The sequence below is a fragment of the Barbus barbus genome (genome assembly GCF_936440315.1).
Source record: "Barbus barbus genome assembly, chromosome: 4".
NCBI classification, from domain to species: domain Eukaryota; kingdom Metazoa; phylum Chordata; class Actinopteri; order Cypriniformes; family Cyprinidae; genus Barbus; species Barbus barbus.
The window spans coordinates 33,349,118-33,368,956 of NC_136732.1; the positions used below are offsets into that span (position 1 = coordinate 33,349,118).

The 19,839-nt window shown below is 36.7% G+C and overlaps 1 protein-coding gene across 3 annotated transcripts; it reads right to left on the reverse strand.

The window, feature by feature from the left end:
• Positions 1 to 7,916: 7,916 nt before the first annotated feature.
• LOC306867530 (prohibitin 1) lies at positions 7,917 to 15,248 on the reverse strand. 3 transcript variants are annotated; one of them, XM_079413243.1, is made up of 8 exons: positions 14,910 to 15,248; positions 12,864 to 12,965; positions 12,289 to 12,391; positions 11,761 to 11,922; positions 11,445 to 11,587; positions 10,303 to 10,419; positions 10,131 to 10,226; positions 7,917 to 9,314 (listed from the first exon to the last, which is right to left on the reverse strand). In XM_079413243.1, exons 3-8 carry the CDS (start codon positions 12,371 to 12,373, stop codon positions 9,102 to 9,104), a joined length of 816 nt encoding a protein of 271 aa, XP_079269369.1. In that variant the 5' UTR covers positions 12,374 to 12,391; positions 12,864 to 12,965; positions 14,910 to 15,248; the 3' UTR covers positions 7,917 to 9,101. The 3 variants fall into 3 exon arrangements, with proteins under 3 accessions (XP_079269369.1, XP_079269368.1, XP_079269370.1); XM_079413242.1 differs by having other exon boundaries at positions 14,728 to 14,912; XM_079413244.1 differs by lacking the exon at positions 14,910 to 15,248 and having other exon boundaries at positions 12,831 to 12,873.
• Between the last annotated feature and the right edge of the window lie 4,591 nt (positions 15,249 to 19,839).

The following is a 19,839-nucleotide window of genomic DNA, read 5'->3' on the forward strand; positions in this document are numbered from 1 at the left end:
GATTCATTATCTGTGTATTTTATCATTTATATGCTGCCATAAATAGATTACACAAGGCTGTCTCCTCATAAATTAGCTAGATTAGTGTTTTCTGGCCGGTTTTATTATTCTTCCTCATCAAAAGAGCACGTCAATACTCACAATTACAGCTATTACCACCAATTTGCTACTTCCATTAATTGACACGCCATTCCATCATATACAGCAATCATGTCTCTTCAGAAAACTTGGATTTGAACCGCTCGGTTAATATGGATTTATTTTACAATCTCTTTATAAACTTTTTGAAGCATCTTGGAAAGAATTTTCAATGGCGAGACAGATATCTCTCAAGTTTGTCATCTGACGCCTGTCTGATGTTTAAGATCCTAAATGGCAAAGTGTAAGAAAGTTGCGCACATCCCACAATCCCAAATCAGGTGCAGGACAAAAAAATTTTAACTATAGCAAAGGAACAAACGTAATGTCCGCACACTGAATTGACTGCTCCATAAAAATGTATATTTTATTGCAACGTTTCGACGAAGACCCAATGAAAGTTCCTCCACCACCCAACAGCAGAAAAATTTAAACAATAGATCTACAAGATCCGCTCAGAGAGGCAATTGAGGTGAAATTCCTTTCAGGTCCACCTCCTTTAGCCAATAATGCGTTTCCGTAAGAGTGTTTCATTTGTGGAATACACTTACAATTGAAATTAACGCTGCAAGCAATGTTGAAAGGGCCCTCGCACCCAGGCTCACCGCCACCCAGTGGCTTTAAGAAAACAGTGAACATTCAGCAATATGCATTTAAAAGTGGTAAATATTGGAGGAATATGTCAAAGTCATTTATATGTGACAAACTTCCTGTTGCCAGCTGGTGGTGCTATTATAACTGAATATGGGCATGGGCATGTGTTCAGGACAGGACTCTTATCAAACATGTGAAGTTTGGGGCAGATCGGACATGGCATGCCTGAGTTATAACCACTTCCTATTTCATGGTGAAACATCGAAGTTTGACATGACATGCCACAGACATGCCCTTCGAAAACGCAAGACCAAATAGTATTTAAAACCAGATAGTTTGAGCATGTACATTCAACAGAGTTGCACAACTCATTCAATATTGCACACACTGTTCAGTTAAGTTGCTGCAGTAATCAAAACAGATGGCTTAAGCATAGAAGACTGGTAATCACACATACGACAGAGTTGCACAACTCATTCAATATTGCACATAATGATCAGTTAAGTTGTTGCAGTATTTAAAACAAATATGTAAACTATTCACATCACATTCAAGAGAGATGAACACTTCTCTAAAACACATGATGTTTAGTTTACATTTTTGAAGTAGTCAGAACAGAAATAGCCTTGGCATAGAAACTATTCCTTAATCGAGTTTTTAGCACCCTGTACCTTCTGCCCAATGGTAGCAATTCAAAAAGAGAATGTCCTGGGTGAGATGGATCCTTGAGAATTTTTTGAGCTTCAAAGAGACACTGTGTAACTCTTCCATAGAGGGGAGGGGACAACCGATTACCTTCTTGGCTGTGGTGATGATCCTCTGGAGAGCCTTCCTTTCCGCAGCAGTGCAGCTTGAAAAGCACACACAAATGCAGTATGTCAGAATGCTCTCAACAGAGCAACGGTAAACGGACACCAACAGGTTTTGTGTGAGCTGGTAATTCTCAGGAAATGCAGTCTCTGCTGTGCCTTCTTGATGACAGTAGTGGTATTGACACTCCAGGTCAGATTGTCCTCTATGTGAATGCCCAGAAACCGGAAGTCCGAGACCCTCTCCACACAGTCACCGCTGATGAAAAGAGGCTGAATGTCTGTTTTCTTCCTTCTGAAGTCTATGATCAGCTCCTTGGTCTTGGTGGTGTTCAAGATCAAATTGTTTTTGTACTCCACACAGACAACTGCTCCACCTCATCCGCGGACTCGTCCCCCCCAGAGAAGATGGAAAGGGGTGCGTTGAGGGCCTAAACATGCTTGAAAACTCATGAAATTTTGCACACAGCCCAGAAGTGGCGAATATTTACATCTGGTATGGGTTTGAGAAGTGGATGTGCCAAAATGGCTCAATAGCGCCACCTATAAAATTTCAACAAAATGCCCCTTGAGCTATGTTTCACATACATGTATGAAATTCGGTAGACACATGTAACGCACCAATAACTACAAAAAAGTATCCGGTACGAAGTCCAAAACCCCACAAGAAGTCTGTTATTTTGCTGTTATTTTACAGAAATGTGGATTAATGTGTGTTGTCCTTATATATGAAATAAATAAAAATAAAAAAGTTTCCTTAAAAAATTATTTTTGGTTTAACTAAGAACTCTTCAAAGAAATTAACAAGTTTTCCACTTGTAATAATGGCTCACATGCCAGATTATGGATTCACGTGCCATAATCTCATAAATACAATATTTCCAGCATGACATTACTCACATTGAATATCAGCATGGCTATTATTACCCGTTACACAAGGCCATTCTGATATTCAGTATTCAGTAACTGCACTCCATGATCTATATCATATTCAAATGTGGGTGTGTTTTGCATTCTGTGACTGTTTGACTGTAGCATTTGCTGTAATTACACCTGTCCAGTGATGACACATGATGGCCTCTCAGCTAAACCATTAAAATAATCTCCGATATTCATCTGCCTTCCTTCCATAGCCATGATGACTGACAAACAGGAGAGAGCAGCTGCTGTTTTAATTTATTTTATATATCACTAAGCTGATGCAGAGATTTAAAAAACTCAGTCAGAGTAACTCTCACCACACTATTCACTCCGAGCACAGAAGGATGTGAGGGAATCAATGATATTTGACTATATTAATCATTTGAATTCTATGAATAGTGTCCTCTGGTTGGTATAAAACAAGTTTATAGCAAATCAATTTTTCAACAAAAGTACATTGTAAAACTTTACATAATCCTGTACAATTTATTCAAACTCCAAATCATTTGAAACGTGTCAAAGATAAACATTTGTGTTGTAGGTGCCCACAAATGTGTTTTGAGCACAAGTGTAAAACAGGAAAGAAACATCAACATCCTGTGTGTGAAGACTGTTCTGTCTGTGAAGTCTAATATAGTTATAGTAATTTTAAAACATTAGCTCACTAAAAAATAAATCATTTCTGATAAATGACTTAACCACAAACAACCTGGATTTTATGTTTCTAAATGAAACCTGGCTAGAAGACAGCTGCAGTGCAACAGTCCTCAATGACTTTAGTCCTCCTAACTTTACTTTTATAAGTGTCTGCAGGACTGTTAGGAGAGGTGGAGGTGTAGATTCTCTATTTAAGGATGTCTATCACTGCAAGCAAGTGTCATTTGGTCAGTACTTGTCTTTTGAATATCTAGGTATTGTGCTGAAAGGTGCTCCACGCATTCTGTTTATCATTATTTACAGGCCTCCAAAATACTCTCCAGCCTTTGTTGAAGAGTTCATTGACTTATCAATGATTTCCTCAGAGTTTGACTGTTTTGCTATTGCAGGGGATTTTAATATTCATATAGATAATGCAGAAATCAAAGCTACAGAAATAAAAAATGCAGAAATAAAAAAAAAAGATATCACAACTGTTTTAAACACTTTTGACCTGATTCAGCATGTGCAATTGTGCATGGACCCACACACAATCGAGGACACACTCTAGATTTACTCATCAGTAGAGGTCTAAACATTTCTTCCATTGTTATTAAGGATGTAGCACTATCTGATCACTTCTGTATTTTCTTTGATACATTGATCTCTGCTCCCACTGAAGCTAGATCTGTCTCTGTCAGAGAGAGATGCATTAACGAGAACACTAGTATGCTATTTATGAAGGCTATATCTTTAACACCAAGCATTCCTTGATTCCCTTAAATCAAAAGTTAAGAATGTTATTGATGATATTGCTCCTGTGCAGGTCGGCAAGAAGACTGGCAGACAAAAATCACCTTGAAAAAATCAACAGCAATACAGAGTATGAAAAGACAATGCAGAAAAGCTGAGCAGATGTGGCTGAAGACAAAATTTGAAATTCACTATAGTATCTATAAGCTTCATGCTTTCGATGTGGAACTAGCCACAACTAGACAGACCTTCTTCTCAAAACGTACAACTAGTGGACGACCAAAATATCCCCAAACAAATCTTTAAATGACAAATTAACATCAAATTTCAAAAACCTTGCAAACTTAGTCGAACCCAGTTGTGAGATCTTATAAAGTGTGCATTTGTATCCTGCATGATCGTATGTTCTCTGCGTAAATTTCGATCCGTGCGAATTGAATACAGGAGGAGAGTTCAGATTCACTGGAGACGCGGGATCCACAAACTTTCATCCAAACAACTCGTGATTTTAAATTATGCAACGCTTTATGCTTTTTTTGGCCACTGTCATATTCATGTAATTGTCACTGTGTTGTATGTAAAATGAGTGTTACCTTGGCTTTAGTGAAAAAATATGATTCCCAGTGTGCACAAACTTCCCAGAATACTGAGAGCCCTGTTGGTTAAAGTGTTTACTTCCTTTTTAATTATATTAAATATTTATTTATTTGTGAAAAATACTTTGTCATCTAAAGTATAAGTATGTTTATTTTACACATTTTTTTTCATCCATTTTCAAATGATTTCAAATTTCTTAAATATTAAAATAAATAAAATTATATCTGCTTTATATCGGACATCAGCCACCCTGCTTTCCAAGATATCAGCATCGGCTGTCAAAAAAACAATATCGATCGACCACTACTTATAAACAGTAACTTAAACAACACTCGCAACTCTTTTTGCTACTGTTTAGAGACTAACAACCACCCCAAGTCAGATTCCAAGTGAAATGCTCTCCGACCGCAAATGCAATGAGTTTGCTTCCTTCTTTTCTGAGAAGATCAATAATATCAGAAAGGCGATTTGCACATCCTCAAGTTATGCAGAGGTCAACCAGATTCAAATGCAATTTCAAAAAGAAGTTACTATGTCTGTTTTTCAAGCAATTGATAGCAAAATTTTGGAAGTAGTAGTACAGCACCTTAAATCGTCAACCTGCTATCTTGACTAAAAGTGTGCTTAACTGTTTAGAAGCAGATCTCTTAGAAGTGGTGAATGGCTAACTTCTTTCTGGGACTTTTCCAAATTACCTGAAAACTGCAGTTGTTAAGCCCCTTCTGAAAAAGAGCTAAAACAGCTGAACAACTACTTAAACTCAAATGGATACCTGGACAATTTTCAATCTGGTTTCCGACCGCATCACAGCACAGAGACAGCGCTCATTAAGATAATAAATGATATTCGCTTTAATTCTGATTCTGGCAAAATATCTTTGCTGGTACTACTAGATCTTAGTGCTGCGTTTGACACTGTCGATCATGACATACTTCTAGTGAGACTGGAAAACTGGGTCGGGCTTTCTGGGATGGTACTCAAATGGTTCAGGTCATACATAGAAGGGAGAGGTTATTATGTGAGTGTAGGTGAGCATAAGTCTAAGTGGACGTCCATGACACGCGGAGTCCCACAAGGCTCAATTCTTGCACCGCTCTTGTTTAGCCTGTATATCAGGGGACGGCAAGTAAGTTTGGCATCGGGCCAAAAAAAAAATTTGCCACAACATAGTCAAAAGATAATTTAAGAAATTAATTGATGAAAAATGCAACTAGAATTGCCTGTGACATACTGTTACAGTGTCTTTTGTAACTGTGAGCTGTTACTCGGTGTTACATCCTGTGGTAGGACAGTCATTAACAAAATGCCACATTTGTGTGGCGGTGACAGGCAGAGTATGCTATGTGAGCGGCGTGGATCGTCAACAATTTCCCCTCCGCGCTCTGGGCATTTAATAACTCTGCTCCTGCTCCGCTCCGGGTTCACCATTTCCCGCTCCCGCTCCACTCTGCGCTCACTGAAATCAGAAACACCGCTCTGCCTTCGCTCCGTGGCTCAAGTATTTCAGTATCACAGTTCTGTTCATAGGCCTATATTAAAAAATTAAATAAATAAAAGATTGTTTCAACGTGGCTTATTGGAACACTTATTGTGTGCAAACTTTTTTTTCCTATCACATGACAAGCTAATTACATGGTTGTCAGCATTAAAAGGCATAATTGCTGCTTTTTGCAGTGCAATTTTTATTTTTTTGTGATGAAAATATCAGTACGTTTTCGTCAGTTATTTTACCTACGAATCGATGCATTTCTTACAGATTTCTGCTCATTCGAAATCGGATACAGATGAAAGATTACATTTGTTTGAATGCATTATTGAGAGAGCGATTGCGTGTGAATAAGTGTTGTAGTAGTTGTTTAAATCATGCTTTCAGCTGAAAATATTCTGTATCTAGAAGGAACAAACTAATTCCTTGACAACTATTATAACTTCCCGCTCATGTCCATTACCGTCATTCACATTCTTTCTGATTTGAGTGATCCTTCTATCAAGCTATATATTTTAAACTTGTGAATTCTTGCTAAATATGCAGTTATATTACGGCCGGGTCGTTGGCATGAATTGTAGCCTACTCTTGATGGAGCGGTGATGGAGCGAGTGAAAACCACACCGCTCCGACTTTTAAAAAATCCGCTCATCGCTACATCACACCACTCCAAGATATTATTGCTGGCGGGCCACTTTTAGCCTGTGGACGGCCTGTTGCCGATCACTGCTGTATGTGCTCCCACTAAGTCAAATAATGAGAAAGAATCAAATTGCCTATCACAGCTATGCTGATAATACCCAGATTTAACTTGCCTTTTCTCCAATGACTACAGTCCCATTGACTCCCTTTGCCAATGCATTGATGAAATTAACAGTTGGATGGGCCAGAAATTCCTTCAGTTAAACAAGGAGAAAACTCATTGCATTTGGAAACAAAGATGAAGTTCTCAAGGTGAATGCATACCTTGACTCTAGGGGTCAAACAACTAAAAAATCGTGGGGTGATTCTGGAGACAGACCTTAGTTTCAGTAGTCATGTCAAAACAGTAACTAAATCAGTATATTGTCATCCCAAAAATATTGCAAGAATTAGATGTTTTGTTTCCAGTCAAGACTTGGAGAAACTTGTTCATGCCTTTATCACCAGCAGGGTGGATTACTGTAATGGTCTCCTCACCGGCCTTCCCAAGAAGACCATTAGACAGCTGCAGCTCATCCAGAATGCTGCTGCCAGGATTCTGACTAGAACCAGAAAATCTGAGCATATCACACCAGTCCTCAGGTCCTTACACTGGCTTCCAGTTACATTTAGGATTCATTTTAAAGTACTTTCACTCTTTTATAAATCACTCAGTGGGCTAAGACCTAAATACATTGCAGATATGCTCACTGAATATACACACAGACCACTCAGATCATTAGGATCGAGTCAGTTAGAAATACCAAGGGTTCACACAAAACAAGGGGAGTCTGCTTTTAGCTATTATGCCGTCCGCAGTTGGAACCAGCTTCCAGAAGAGATCAGATGTGCTAAAACATTAGCCACATTTAAATCCAGACTCAAAACTCATCTATTTAACTGTGCATTTGTTGAATGAGCTACATCCGAACCGACTGCACTGTATTTTATGTATAATAATTAATAATGTATAATAATAATTTTCTATTTTTTAACTGTTGTAAATTAATTTTAAACCAATTTTTAAATCATTTTAAGTGTTTAAATTCCTTGTTTTATTGTTGTGATTATTTTACTTATTTTTATGTAAAGAAATGCTGTGAAGGTAAAGAGAATGAGGGCAAAGAAATACAAGTTTGTTGGTTAATCAGTTGAAAGCAGGACCTCTGAGGTGATGGTCAAAGTAGGGGGTGAAGTTGTGGAATAGTATTTTGAAAGGATTTTTCACTTAGTGGGGAAGAGTTTGAACAAAGTTTGAGAATGTTTTTTGTGTGTGTAAGAACACACCACTAACAGTTTTTAAAATTCTTGCTTTTATTGTTGTGAATATTTTTTTTATGATTATATTACTTCCTTTCATGTAAAGCACTTTGAATTACCATTGTGTATGAAATGTGCTATATAAAGTTGCCTTGCTCATTCCTGTGTATACTGTACTCCTGCAGTGAAGTTAAAGTCTGACAAAAGAATGACAAAGACAGGATGAGAAAATAACAGGTGTGTAAATTGTTACAAAATATAAAGAAAATCTCTGAAAAGAAACCAACTCGTATAAATTTGGTCTTTAAAATGGGAAAATGAGACAGGCAAAATAAATGGTCGATGTTTATTTTTCCAATAAAGAAAATCTGTATATTAGTATAACTACAATTAATGTTTCCAATTGTATTACTGCATTAAACATTGTCAATTTTTTTTGTATGCATTTCATGGTCCGATATAGTGAGCAGCTTTTTTTTTTTCATAAGCACTGGTGCTCACTAGAGGACACACACTATAAGGCATATTTGCCCTCTGAAGTGTGCTTCACAACCAGTGAGGAACAAAGTGGTCTATATATCATAAAAAAAATGTTTGTGTGTCTACAAACTATAATAATGGATCTCTATAATAATGAGAGGCATTCACCTGTATTTTGATTTAGTATAAATGAATAATTGTTTATTGATTATTTTATCCGTTCACCACTTGTGAAACAAGGGAGTTCCTTCTGCCACATACAACAACAAAAACACATTCAAACCAAAAAACAACAGTCGTTCTTGCAGGAGCTGATTGATGTCAATCATCCAGCACTCACTACTCATGAATGTACAATTTAATTTAGCTTTGCAAGGTACTTAGATCAATTTCTGTGTATATCAATTTAACTGAAATGGCTTATGGGTTTCAAATAATATTGACTCACATTTAACCAAGGAAAATGTTTCCACGTGCAAATATATGCACCTGGAGCACATTTACATACACACAGACTCTTCCCCTGGGTTTCCCTTCACTCTTTCCAAATGCTGAAACCACCTTGTGGCATTCTATACTTTTAGGACTAAAAGAGAAAAAAACACCAGGCAGCTTTGTCTCTTTAAAATTTCTCTATAGGTTGATCAGATAGTTTCATGGGTTCTACAGACATCACCATTTCCAAAAGTAGCCAAGCTTAGAGGAGAAGAAGTGAAGTGAGTGTGTGTGTGTCTCTAGTTTCCCTATCACTGTGGTAACTGAAGGAGCGTTCCTTGCCCAGACGGGAGGTAGGTAACATTGCGAGAGCGGCTGAGCTGGAAGGCGATGTCCTCTGCTGCCTCCAGCTTTCTTAGCTCCACCAGGCCATCACCAGCTACTGCCAGAGAATCAGCGATCAACAGTGCAGCCTGGGAGTCTCCCTCCGCTGATATAACGGCTGCCTGCTTCTGCTGCTCTGCCTAGGAGACAAATACAGAGAACATTAAATCACCTGTTGCTTTTGGACAAATAAAACATTATTTTTCAGTTTTATATGTTAGAATAGTTAATATTTATTGAAATCACTTTTAAATGTTTAACAAAAAAATGAAATATAATAATATAATTGTTATAAATAAATATACATAACTATAAACAAAAAATACAAATATACACTACTGTTAAAAGTTGTAGTTGATAATTTTTTAAAGAAACAAACTTATAAGGATGCATTGAAGTGACCAAAAGTGACAGTAGAGACATTTGTATCGTTACAAAAGATTTAAATAAATGCAGTTCTTTTCAACTTTCTACATAACTGTTTTCAACATTAATAATAATAATAAATGTTTGAGCACCACATCAGCATATTAGAATGATTCCTAAAAGATCATGCAGTGTTGATGACGATAAGAGACTTCCTTTAAAAGTATTACATTATGCAAACTTTTGTACAGTATTATACATGTAAAGTGTGGAAAATACAAAGGATTATTTTGCTATTATTTTAATGCAAGCAATATTCCAAACTATTTAGGTAACTGATGATACATCTTCCATCAAGAAAAATGCACATTTTATTTAGTTGATGCTTTTGGTATTTGATTCTATGCATCACTTACGACACCAAGAGTCAGATTATTATTCTTTACAATTCTACTTAATCCATATAAATATTGCTGTACCGAATAGGTTTGGAATCAAACTGGAGAGTAGTTCTGTTTTAATTACTAATCTCGTTTTACTCGCATTTGGGGAATGTTCTCTTTGGCACGGTTACATTTTGAGGCTCTTACCTTTTCTACAACAAACCTGGCTCTCTCAGCCTCCTGCTGTGCAACCTGCTTCATCTCAACAGCCTCTGTGAACTCCTTGCCAAACGTCAGATGTGTCTGAGGGGAGGTAATTTGTTAAGGTGAGGCACGGCAGTAAAGAAAAACAGAAACAGAGAAAAGCAGAGGTCTTTACCAGGGAGACGTCATCTAGAATGAGGCCGAAGGTGGATGCTCTTTCTGTCAGATCGTCACTGACCTGCCTGGACACCAGCTCTCTCTGAGTGATGAGCTCACCGGCATCAAAACGGGCCTGTGGAAAAATTCATACACTCCATTTAATCCAAGTTTTCTATTTCATCTCCTGTCCCGTATACGTTGCCCAACACCCAGCCCTGTATACACTACTGTTCAAAAGTCTGGGGTCAGTAAGATACATATATTTATGAATGTTTTTGAAAGAACTCTCATCAAGGCTGCATTTATTTGATCAAACAAACAGTTAAATTGAGAAATATTACAATTTAAAGGAACCTTTGTATTTTAATATAATTTAAAATTGACCTTTTCCACGTAATTGCGTATTACGTGACGTCACGAACATGCATCACAGAACAGAGCAAGGCCAGCATTTGTGCTTATAAAACTTAAACTTTTTTATTTATTTTTGAAATGACCGATCGTTTCGCTAGATAAGACCCTTATTCATCGTCTGGTATCGTTTAAAGCCCTTTGAAGCTGCACTGAAACTGTAATTTGGACCTTGAACCGTTTGGGTCCCATTGAAGTCCATTATATGGAGAAATGTTTTCATCAAAAACCTTAATTTCTTTTCGACTGAAGAAAGAAAGACATGGACATCTTGGATGACATGGGGGTGAGTAAATTATCAGCAAAAGTTTTTTTAAAAGTGAACTAATCCTTTAATAGCGCTCCAACATATTTACACACTGACATGCCCCCAACTTTAAGTATCCCACTTATAATTACAGTTTTATGGTGGCATTCATGTGCATTCAATTCATAAATATGATCTAATGAATGTACCACTATTATTAACCATTATTATCATCATCTATGTAAGTGGCACAGCTTAATATTTGTGTGGAAAGTGATACACTTTTTTTCAGGATCCTTTGAACAGAAAGTCCAAAAGAACAGCATTTATTTGAAATATAAATATTTTTGTAACATAAATTTTACAATTTAATCCATCCTTGCTGAATAAAAGTATTAATTTCTTTAAAAAAAATAAAATAAAAAAAATAAAAAAAAAACTTACCGACCCTTTTTTGATAGCAATAAACCCGTTTTCACAGCATTATGTATGACACTCACCACTACAGCCTTCAGAACCTCAGTGGTGATGGAGGGCAGCACTCTCTCATCATAGTCCTCTCCGATGCTGGTGAAAATCCGCGGCAGCTGTGTAGCGACCGGCCGGAAGAGGATCCTCAACGTGATGTTCACATTCTGCAAATCTGAGAGGGACAAAGACAGACCATTGTGCAGTTTCCTAAGTTTTATTAGTAAAAGCAAAAGAAAAAACATATTGTGATACGGAGAGACAGAATGATATAGGCATTAAAGAATAAATGAAGAACAGACGCCAGACAGAATCAGTAAGAGAAATAAATACTGAGGAATGACGTACCTTTGCTGCCAGTGATGACAGGCACATTGCGTGGACGGGACCTGCAGTCAAAGATGATTGGCTTCTGCACCCAGGGAATTAGGAAGTGTGTGCCCTCCCCAACAACAGAATCCTGAACACCTCGAAACCTGTCGAAGATGACCGCCCTGTGTCCCGCATCCACTGCAATGAAAAACCCCACAAAGTTAGACAACAGCTCTTCAAATATCATTTAAAACCTGGCAAAGAAACACCTGGCTTTATACAATAATTCAGAGGTCTTCAACCCTGCTCTTGGGGACCCACTCTCCTGGAAAGTTTATTTCCAACCGGCTTCAGCACACCTGCCTGCAATATTCAAGCAGTCTTCAGGAGATTGATTGGCTGCTTCAGGTGTGTTTTTGTTTGATTAGGGTTGTAGCTAAATTCTTCAGGATAGTAGGTCCCCAGGAACAGGGTTGAATACCTCTGTAATAATTGTATAAACTCAAAACAATTGTGTCACTGTTTTATTAGGTACATTACAAAGCAATTTAGCACTGAACTTACCATTGAAAAGTGCAGAGTTTACAACACCTCCTCCTACAGCCAAGGCCAATCCCAGCTTTCCAATGGACTCAAAGAGCTTTGCCATGGCAGCAATTCAACAGTCCTGGGGAGAGAAGCATATTCACCATAAGCATCTCATTATGGCATCTCTCATGAATGTAAAACCCTTCAATAATTAAACCATTCTGACTCTTCAGCAGTGACACTGACACGAATGAAACGTGCTAACCTGGTTCAGACATGAAAAGCATTGATAAAGCAACCTTACAATTATTAAACTGTCCTGGTAAAAAAGGTATTCGCTAATACAATAAATTACATCAGGGATTAAAAACTAAGAGGGATTAAAATAATCCCGTTGTAGCTAAATTTATTTAATTAGCCTGCTACACGCTAATGCTGCAACTGACATGCAATCAAGTCCCGCTGCCTACTTTAACCACCAAAACGCGCTAATCATGCTTGTTTCTCTTTCAAAACGCCACATTATTATTATCGGCCTTTATATAAAGTAAATAAACACCAAGTCCATATTAAAATACCGCTAGTTTCTTACGACGTGATCACGCACTCACCAACAGCGCTGTTAGATCAGAGTGACCTCCACCGGAGCCTGCGTAAGAACCACATGAGAAGGTGACTTCTGAGCATGCGCGGAACCTTCAACATAGAGTTCTCTGATTGGACAGAGGGACACAGAAGAGAACGCCCACATGAGTAACGATAACTGTTATTGGTCAACGTCTGCTCGTGGGTTTAAAGACTGAACAGCAGTATGAGATATGCTGCGTCCCAATGTGCCTACTTATACTAACTACGCCCTTAAAGTATGTACTCTTTTGATGAAGTACTTTTGAGTGTGTAGTGAAGAGTTTTTTTTAATTGAATGCATGAAAAAACAATAACAATAGTCATCGTCAAATCACAACAACAGTCCAGGGTCATTCAGATTTTCAGTCCAGAGGAAGTCCTTCAACAAAGCCACTGCTCTTATTGCTTTCAAGTTCGTGGAGAATTAAATAGATTTAAAATACATTTTCAATTCAAGTTTGAATCGTACAAAAAGAGGTGTACATTTGGAAAATTTACATGTATGAATATGATATTTAGCTAAAAGGAATCACTTTTTTCACAATCATGAAAGCCAAAAATGACATTGCTATAAGTAAACTCAAAATTAGGATTCACATAATATTTGATAAAGTCAAGAATGTCACACCAAAATGATGTTTAAGAGCAATTCCAGAATAAATGTAAAGACGTTTCATTGTTTTCTAAACAGAAAGAACAGTTGGTCTTAATATCATTCTGAAGTCTTTTAAGAGAGCACTTATCCGGGTAAACTCTATGAATCAACTTAAATGCAATTTCTCTCATTTTGTTAGTAATTAAATATTTGTGAGGTAATGAGCAAACTTTCTTCCAGGGAATATCACTTACTAAACCATCCCAATAAGAGATTACATACAGAAATAGACTCCATCTGAAACAAAACTCTTATTTTCTTATTGTTTTTTGACTTGGATGACGAAAGGCACTGTTTTCCAACAAATGTTTTACAAATATCCACTGAGTGACATGAGATTGGAAAAGAGCTCTGAAAAGCATGAGAACTCATGTGGCACTGCATCAGCAACAATTGCAAACTCTTTCGGACTAATTCCATGCTTAGCTAAAAACTCAGAGTAATTACAGATTGAACCATTTTGATTGAAAAGTTGAGGCACAAAAATAATAAAATTTTTAAACCAATTTTCCAAAAAAAAAAAGAGATTTATACAGTAGATTCATGTTATTCCAGATTAGAAGAGTAAGCAAGCTTTGGGACATACTATCACGTCACACAACTGCATCTTTAGGACCGCTCTGTCGCACCTGTTGCATGCACCCTGACACTGTAAACTGGCCTGTCAATCATCTTGTCACATGATGTGGTTGCTGATCTAACCTTACAAGATGTTATGTACGGAATAACGAAAGAGTGCTCTGTTTTGCATGACTTGATTAATAATATTATATTATTAGCTAAATTCTTTATACATAAATGTCGATATTTTAAATCTCCTCCCTTGTTTATTGTGTTTAAAAATGATTTAAAATACTTTTTAGATGCCCTTAGTAAAATGAAAAATCCAAAGGCAGTAAAACTGTTTAATTTGTTTGTATAATATAATTTGTTGTAATTATATTTTCTTTTTCTTTTTTTATTATAATTATTTTTTTTCGTTCCTGTTTCTTTTCTTTTTATCTTATTATGTTTTTTGGAATATTTTGTGATATGTTTTGTCTGGAATTAATATGGTATTATTGTGTTAAGCCTTCCATACCAGATTTTTTTGTATAGGCCTACTAATTAAGGCCATTTTGTTGTACTCAGATTTTGTACTCAATAATAATTCAAAAACGGTTAACATCCTCCACATTTAATTTAATTCCTACCTTATTAGAGAGAAAATAAGTAGCTCGTTGATCTTCCAGTCGCGGGTCTTTCATGCGGAGAGCTCATATTTTCTGCATAATGATGCATTTAAAAGTTAACGACCAAATTGATGTTTATAAAAGTTCACATTGCGGTTGCAGATGAAATATAACATGGATAACAATAAATATATATTTTTTACCTCTCTACTTAACTGTCGATCTCGTCATCCGCCATGTTTGTAGTTTTCTAACGCGTTTTATACGTGTTTGTAGTCCTGGAGCGAATCCTTCGCCAAAGCGCAATGAATTGTGGGCAGTTAGAGTGTGCACGTATCCACACTTCAAAAATCGACCTGAAATAGCAGACCATCCGGGGACTTTTGGCATACTCTTTTCAACATACTATGCTTTGGGACACACTTATTGTAATCTCACATAATATTTAGGATGGATAGTATGAACATTGGGACACAGGGGGTGTTTCAACCATAGACATCTCCCGCTCTCTCTCTCTCTTGAAACCAACACGGAAGTGACTTAAACTGTAATTCGCCAACTGGCCGCTAGAGACTGGCTGCAAAAGGGAGTCAATCCCATGTTAAAATGCCCAACTTTACAGCAGAAAAAAACGTTTACAGCCTGGTTCAAAAACTGATTTTGGTCTATATAGCTAATTTTGCCCTTCATGACAACTGTGAGGGGGGTGAATTTTTTTTTATAACTCATCCGTTTAAATTATATCAAGCCTTTAAAATTCTGCATAATTAAGGGCGTGGCCAATTGAGTGACAGGGATTGCCGCTGCTGGGCGGGGCGACACGCCCACCTCCAATTTCATTGGTTTATAATACAGCAGAGTTTATTGGTGTATATTTATGGTTTATGGTTATTTTTACAGTCTATGGTGTAGACCTTTGCGCAGGATCATTCCTTTATATATGTTTTTATGAATGATCTACGCTGATTGGCTGTATTACAGAAATATTAAGTGCTAACAACAGCGATTTTAGTTAGAATCAATTAGAAAATGTGTTTTTTTTATTTATTTATGACGAATTAGCTAGATTAAGTTCCTATCAAACGCTTGGTGGCTTTGGGCAGAACGTGTAATATGAGCGGCTCACAAAATAAGTCTGGGAAACAAATTCTTAATTCGTGGCCATGATATAGTCCTACCTATGCTATAAATAGTCTCACCTATGAGAAATATTAATTATGTTTCTGTGTGATGAACGTAAATAGTGGTCCTCAATCTCAACAGGTGGGTTGCATGTTAAATGAAGTCAGATATTATTGCACTTTTCACAGTACATGAAGCAGACATACTTAAACATTGAGCAGTTCTAGCTGGGCGATGCTGATAAAAATGATCCACTGTTTGAGATTTAGCTGTTTTGTATAATGTATATTTATAGCCATATTCTTTATTTTAGGATCGGTGAATAAGCAAAAACTTACGATAATACACTGTAGTTCAGTAAGACATAGGACAAACCCGCAAATGGTGTGGTGACAAATAAGACAATAATACCAACTAGTCCATCAGCATGAACTGGGGTTTTATGTGTGGATAATGGGAATAAAAACCTTGCTGAAACTATTTTTTTTTTTTGCATATAGGCCTATTTTAAATGTTTTTGTTTACTAAAACAGCTGTTATTAAATCTGACCTACAGCAAATATTATTATTAATGTTCTTTATTGCGTATTTAAACAATAAACGTTAATTTTCTCTGCAACATTTTTATTTATACTTTTATAGACTATATGAACAAATTAAATTACTGGTTTTGTGGCTCAGTCCTTTAAAAAGAACCAGGAATCACTGTACTATATTGATTTTATATTTTTATTATAGTCTTTGATAAATAATAAAATATTAATCACAGAGAATGTCTCTTTTACTCATTAAAAGTGCTCACGTAGCCTATACCTATTGCACAGATTTACAGCTCTGAGTGATTTACTATTCGATAGTTATGCAGGTCTATTTTTTAGGCCAAAATTGAAAGATTAAGTGGATATTTGTATTAAATGTTTGGTCTATAGCTATTAAACAAGGATATGCTCGTTCTGTAAGTATAGCAATTACCAGACATTTGGAGCCCTTTACAGGCATTTGTAATAACATGTAATGTTGAAAAAAACACCATCATAAAATTTTTAATGGTAATCTTTAATTTTTGGAGGACACAGGCTCTATAATTTCTTCAACAAAAATATGTGGACATCACAACCCTTATGGTTTTATCGCAGTAAAACTGCTTAATTTTCTTTAGCGTGATTTGTGAATGCTTGAGATTATTAAATCAATCAGACAACTGTATTAATAAAGTAATAGCCATAGGTAACTGTCTAGAGCTACAATTGCAATTTGTAAAATAATGCAATTTAATTACAATTTATTTATTTACTTTTATATTTTATTAAAGTTATATTTTGACCCATATAGTAGGTTTTTTTTTTTTACTTCCATAATATTTGAGGGAGGGGGCACAACAATACAATCCTTAGGGCACCCATTTGGCCAGCAGCGGCCCTGTCTAAAATACATCTAAATTATTCTAAATTATCATAATTTGCGTATAAAATCCCAATTTAGTGCCGATCCTCAAGGAAATATGAATGAAGCGCTATTCAGCCCGAAGAACCAGGAGGTGCTGTCATCAAGAGTTGTAAACAATGACTTCATCTGACTAAAATTACCATGGTTACTAAACAGATAATAATTAAGATAGGCCTATGATTCTAGAGATATCACATAATATTTCAGTAATATGGCCAAATCAATTACAAAATCGTACACAAAGGAATGCGCATGCTCGGGTCTACTCCAATAGAGAATAGAGTTACACCACCTTCTCATTCTCTATAAGATTTGCTGTGTTATAAACCAATGAAATTGGGGTGTGTGTCGCTCAATGTGTCGCCCCGCCCCAATCGTCCAGATTGCACTCTGGAAAGTACTTGCTGCTGTCACCACTGTCGTGCTTGCCGGGCGTGGTTTCAGCAACCAGCTCCACTCACATCCCGCCTTTTTTGCCCATTTTCGATTATCTGGGAGTGACGCGAAGCCAAGATGGCGATGGCCATCTCCGCCCACTTTGAGCTTCAAAAATGCTCTTCAGAAACCAATGGGTGACGTCACGGACACTACGTCCATTTTTTTTAGTCTATGATCAGAACACGTAGTCTGTTTCAGTTGATCTTCACTGTTTGTGGTTTTGTGATGTTTGAAATGTTTAAAAGCAGTCATGAATTGCCTTTGTTTTATTTTGTTCTGTTCTCTGAGGTCCTCTTATAATGTTATCAACATATTTATTTACATCAAAAACATCATAATTTAGAGATTTTGGGCTTTTTCTGTTCTGTTTTTAACCCTTTTCATTAGAACATAGGCGTGGCAGATTCTAGACTCGGAAGTAAATGCCCACTACTATGATTGGAAATATATAAATGCTAAAAAGTAAGGGGCTTAAAATTGAACCTTGAGGAACACCCGTGCAGACAGGGCCCATCTCAGACCGTGAACCATTCATATAAACAAACTGTTGACGATCAGTGAGGTAAGATCTAAACCAAATTAAAACAGTCTCAGAAACACCAAAGACATTTTCCAGATGATTGAGTAAAAGGATGCACTAAGACCAAGAAGAATAATAATAGAGAGAGAGCCAGAATCTGAGGCTATTAGCAGATCATTGGTGACCTTGACCAAAGCTGTCTCAGTACTACGAAATTTTCAGAAGCCAGACTGAAGGGGTTCAAAAAGATTATTTACTATGAGATGATTGCGTTCTCAAATTTTTGCAAGGAATTGAAGGTTTGATGTAGGACGATAATTATTTAAGTTATCCAAGTCAGCATTATGCTTCTTTGGAACAGGTGTTAAAGCAGCAGTTTTCAATGCTGCTGGTACAACACCAGTACACAGAGAATCATTAACAATGCTGAGAACAGCTGGGCACAAAGAGTCAAAACAAGACTTAAATAAGCTTGTAGGGAGGGGATCAAGCACGCAAGTGGTGGCTTTCATACACGATACCTCCCTAGTAAGCAGCTCAGAGTCAATTTGAGAAAAAGTTGTAGACAATGTGCCATGGAAACAAGACGGGCAAACTGTAGAAGATGAAACGGGTGCAACTTGAATAAGTTTGTAAACGTTGTCAATTTTGGAACTGAAAAAATTAAGAAAATCATTACACAACTTATTTGAGACAAGTAGAGAAATACCATCATTACCTTGACACATCTTTTTCGCCAGCACCTGATCAATTAATAGTAGCACTTAGCTATTCTATTTTATTCTAATCAATTCTATTCGTTTTTGGTCTAATTTATTTATTTAAAAAACAACAACAACCTTGCTTTGTGTACTGTGCTAGACTAACTGAGACTTGTCACAGCACTTGTATACTGTTGCTCTATTGTTGATGTGATTGCTTCTATTGCTCACCTCATTTGTAAGTCGCTTTGGATAAAAGCGTCTGCTAAATGATTAAATGTAAAGGTAAATGTTTGTAAATGAATCTGCGGTGAAATTAAGTGAACAAAGGACCGAGTTCTTACTGACGCAGTCTGGAACTTCATTAAAAATAAAATTCATCAAAATAAGATTATAGTTTCTAGACCTGCATTTGCCTCTCTCGTTATTTACACTACATGTTTGAATTGGTAGGCGGGGCTAAAGCAGTGATGTAGAAGCAGGCGTTGATCTTCCTCTGTGGAGGCGGTGCTTATCCACACTATTATGTCATAAAGTGTCACATTCCTCAACCAGTCATTTTATTCAGCTGTTTTTAGACTAACAAGAAAGTTTTGAGTTCTGAAACTTACAGGATGTTTTTATGGTAATAACCTCTTATATGTCAAAAGATCAAGGGAATTTAGATTTTTCAGTTTATGAGCCTTTAAATAAAGCCATACAATGTCACATAGTCAACTGTACAAAGAAAGTTAGCCTGTTTAACTTAGTTTGATTTTAACACCACTCTAACAGTACTAAATATTTCCAATGTACTGCTTGTAGCTCATACAAGCAACCTTTAGTCTACCGCAACCTCAGTAAAAACAGGAAGTTGTGTTTTGGCAGAAGGCTATGTGGACGCAGTGGCAATCATTTGATCGCAAT

What these genes read in the sequence shown, in the direction of transcription:
- LOC306867530 (XM_079413243.1), bottom strand. Translation starts at nt 12,373, where the DNA reads ATGGCAAAGCTCTTTGAGTCCATTGGAAAGCTGGGATTGGCCTTGGCT. An exon ending in TGTCATCACTGGCAGCAAAG is followed by an intron (nt 11,588 to 11,760) that starts GTACGTCATTCC and finishes TGTCCCTCTCAG; the next exon opens with ATTTGCAGAATGTGAACATC. An exon ending in TTCTAGATGACGTCTCCCTG is followed by an intron (nt 10,227 to 10,302) that starts GTAAAGACCTCT and finishes ACCTCCCCTCAG; the next exon opens with ACACATCTGACGTTTGGCAA.